This window comes from Sphaeroforma arctica, assembly GCF_001186125.1.
Source record: "Sphaeroforma arctica JP610 unplaced genomic scaffold supercont1.2957, whole genome shotgun sequence".
In the NCBI taxonomy this organism is placed as follows: Eukaryota; class Ichthyosporea; order Ichthyophonida; genus Sphaeroforma; species Sphaeroforma arctica.
Window position 1 is genome coordinate 1 of NW_014037601.1, and position 4204 is coordinate 4204.

The window sequence follows — 4204 nt, forward strand, 5'->3', positions numbered from 1 at the left end:
TGTGTGTATGTGTGTGTGTGTGTGTGTGTGTGTATGTGTGTGTGTGTGTGTATCTTTTGGACTTACAGATTTTATGTCTCCTGCGCTTTTGCCGCACATGTAGCCGACTGTTAGTAGTGCAATGGCAGTTGTCATCAGCCATATTCGCTTATTGATCGGAAAAGGTCCGGAGCCCATGATTATACGATGCTATTTAATGAACACAACAAACACTGCAACATGGCATGGTGGATCAGTCACATATATACATATATACGCTTATAAAATATAGATGCTATGAACGGTTTTGGCCCCAAGTTTCTGATATCCTAAACTCAGCTGATATATTTAGAATATTCATTTACAATAGAGGGTAAATAAATGGACTCCACATATGCCTCTAATCCTCTATGGTACAATCTCCGAAATCGGATGTACATCACCCTACTTGACAGTTGACACTCGAACTTGTCTGAGCGTGGAAGTGATGGAACTCTGAGTACTGACCCTTTCGAGGAGTTTAGATAACGAAATCCCGAATCACTAATCAGTAATGAGCTTGTGTTGACTCTATAGAGTCTATTCACTATTCAGTACGCACTATCAAATTCAATATCGAGTATTGAATTTGACTCCTCTGGTACTAAATAGACACAGAGAGGTAAAGTGGTTATATCTTGAATTTTCATTGGATAACACAACCACATAATTTATTTACACATACGGCTACGGCGCTACGCAAGTCGCAAGTTCGCAACAAGACTCCGCAAGAGTCACACAATAAATTTCTTTTTTTTCATGTTTAAAAAACAACATTATTTTCAAGAAAAATGTAACAAAACATATCAGGTTTAAAATAAACGAATCGCCTGAAGAACACTGAAAGTACAAACGAACAAGGACAAAAGGATCGTGCGTACACATACGTGACGTTGTTGTTATTGAATACATAGGACTTGACAGTTGACAAGAGGAAACTCAAAAGCATAAAAGCAAAAGTACAGAAATGCAAATACATTTTCTTTTAAGGAAAGGATCGAGCGTGTATACGTAACGTTGTTGTTATTAAATAGGAGACCAGAGGAAACTCGAAGCTACTGCCGAAATGTCTGTCCGTGATTGGGTGAGTACTCTAGGAACCACCTCCGTCTTTCGATACACTTAACGAACCTATACATAGCATATTACGGTAGTTGATCGTTTCATATCATGCTATAGTGTATTGTATTAAATTATAGCATATGACACCATACTGTGTCATAATATATCACACTTTATCATAGCCTGAATGTATCAAAACGATAACAATACACACCTGTCGTTCTATGAGTATGAGTTATAGAAGCGTACCATTTAGATATATGTTGTCTCTTATTTTACCGTGAGTAGTCTGTAAATCTGCTGTACTTAGAAGGAGTTTTCATTCCATTCTACCTGTGATGCCATAGTACAGTAACTGCAAGTGAACACTTATTCTCTTCTCTTTTTCATCTCAATGAGTTTTGATAAGGTACATACCGTTATACGCACTTGAGAACAATCGTCATGCCGTGTACACAACAATACAGCCTTTTTTTCTAACTATCTAATGATCGCTGCTCTGCCTTAATATAACAGTCCTTTGGGAGAACGCACAGCTATCAAAAAAAAATACGACGCAATGACTATTCAAGTATATCATACACACGAGACTTTTTTATTGTGTTGCGTGTAAGTTGCGTTCACATACAACATCTACAATTAGCACCACCGGTTATACCGTTCTATATACAAAGACGTATACGTGAAATGCGAAGATATATGTATATAAATATATATATATATCTGTGTCTGTGTCTGTGTCTGTGTCTGTGTCTGTGTATGTATCCGTGTCTGTGTGTTGTGTCTGTGCTTATATATATATATTTGTGTGTGTAAGTCTGTGTGTGTGTGTACACATGTGTGTTTGATTGTGTGTGTAACTATGTATATGTATATGTATGTATATATATATATTTATATATATATATGTGTATATATAGATATATATATATATGTAATATATATATATCTATTTATATATGTGTATATATGTATATATATGTATATATATATATATATGTGTGTGTGTGTATGTGCGATCGTTTGTGTGTGTGTGTGTGTGCGTAAGGATATATATATATACATATATATATATATACATATATGTATATATACATATATATATGTATGTAGGTATGTAGGTATGAATATATATCTATATATATATGTATATTGAATGTCTGTGTCTGTGTATATATATATACAAATGAACATTAGCAAACATGTACATACGTATGGTTACCTGCACGTCCATCTGCATATTCAATATATATAAGTGTGTGTGTGTGTGTGTGTGTGTTGTATATGATATATATATGTGTGTGTGTGTGTGTGTGTATATATGTGTGTGTGTGTGTATATAATAATATATATATATATATATGTATGTATGTTTATTATATATATTCAAATAATCTATATATTAGTATCTGTATCTATATATATATATATATCTATTCATCTGTATGTATGTATGTATTATTTATTTGTTTTTGTTTGTGTATATATATATGTGTGTGCGTATTTGTGTATGTACATTGGTCGATGTATGTATTCATCTATCTAAATCAATATGTATATCTATCTATATATGTATGTGTGCGTGTGTGTGATCACATCTCTGCGGTCGTACCTATGTATCACGATTTTTTTACAATTGTATCTATTTTGTATTCTGCGGTATCGGATGTGTGTAAGTAGCTTGCGTTATCAGTCATATATCCGCCATATGGAATAGCGGGATACATTTTCTTTTGACTTTTAAAGTGGACACGTTCAGTCTATCAAATAATCCTTGCAGCGGGTTCGCTCGCTTGCAGTAGAATAAGTAATTTTGTCTGTCGTTGCGGTGGATGTTGTTTAGTATTGCGCGCGATGTGGATTGTACGCAAAGAAACCGACACACCCACCCTTATCGCTATTATGAGCATATCTGTACGCATATATGCTCATTAGTCGTTTGGAATGGCATTTTTATTCAGAACGAAATGACTGACCTTGCGCCTCCGTCCGATGCGGATACGGCCAAGCAACGCCTAGGAGAAAACGTACAGTATTTCTCTGCCAACTATGCTGTTATTATGGTAGCTGTTGCGATTATCTGCATGATGATACTAGGGTCGTCTCTGGGCGTTGGACTTGCTATTGCGCTGCTGGTGGTTCTTGCACATGCCGCGATGAAGGTGAGCGTGATAAATGGCTTTACATTCGGGACATACGTATGCGAAAATCGTTTCTGCAAATGGGCTCTAGACATCAGAACAACCCCTCTCCTCATAACATCAAAAAAAAATCGTTTCTTATGCATATTTTGAAATCGGATCGCATCCTTGACAAACCTATACCAAACCTTACATCATTTTGCAGCCACCTTCGTTGAAGGGTATGGCAGTAAACACTGGAAATGACATGAGGGACAGCCTGAAAGCGAAGATGAACGCAAGGAATTCTATGAAAAAGTCCAAACGTGCCGACTAAACACGCATATATATATAATTTTATATATATATTTATATTTATATGTATATACAATTTATTATATATATATATATATATATATATATATAATCTATGTATATATATATATACATATATATATATATTATATGTATATGCATTGTATTATATACATATATATATATATATATAACCAAGCGCCGCCACGGGTCATACATTGTGGCAAAGTCCACAAGAAGTATTCAAAAGGTCTCGATACCCTGAAGTATTATAAATTGGGCCATGCTACTGACATATCTTTCGATTGGCACAGATAACAATAAAGGACATGCCCATTCGGGTGACATTGTGTTCTCGGTTATCGTTAAGAAAGTTATTTTACAATATAACTTGTCCGGAAAGTATGGGTCCACATGCACATTGCCTGAATCTTTCTAGCAGGTATATAAACCGGTGGCGGATTTATGTGTGTGTGTGTGTGTGTGTGTGTGTGTGTGTATTATTATATTACTATATTATTATATTATTATATGTTATATATTTATATATATATAGATATATATATATATATGTATATATATATATATATATATATACATATATATATACATATACATATATATACATATATATATATATATATATGTATACATATATATATATATATATGTATATTCGTATGTATGTA

General features: G+C 33.9%; 1 protein-coding gene across 2 annotated transcripts; it reads left to right on the forward strand.

Moving 5' to 3' along the window:
* Positions 1 to 892: 892 nt before the first annotated feature.
* On the forward strand, positions 893 to 3874 carry SARC_13159. Of its 2 annotated transcripts, XM_014292717.1 has the most exons (4): positions 893 to 1102; positions 1597 to 1689; positions 3042 to 3242; positions 3427 to 3874. In XM_014292717.1, the coding sequence occupies exons 1-4, from the start codon at positions 1085 to 1087 to the stop codon at positions 3535 to 3537; spliced, it is 423 nt and encodes a 140-aa protein (XP_014148192.1). In that variant the 5' UTR covers positions 893 to 1084; the 3' UTR covers positions 3538 to 3874. The 2 variants fall into 2 exon arrangements, with proteins under 2 accessions (XP_014148192.1, XP_014148191.1); XM_014292716.1 differs by lacking the exon at positions 1597 to 1689.
* The last annotated feature ends 330 nt before the right edge of the window (positions 3875 to 4204 follow it).

Excerpts from the sequence above, each read along its gene's own strand:
- SARC_13159 (XM_014292717.1), top strand. Across the intron at positions 1,690-3,041 it reads ACTTTTTTATTGTGTTGCGT|AACGAAATGACTGACCTTGC; the intron begins GTAAGTTGCGTT and ends ATTTTTATTCAG. Across the intron at positions 3,243-3,426 it reads TTGCACATGCCGCGATGAAG|CCACCTTCGTTGAAGGGTAT; the intron begins GTGAGCGTGATA and ends ATCATTTTGCAG.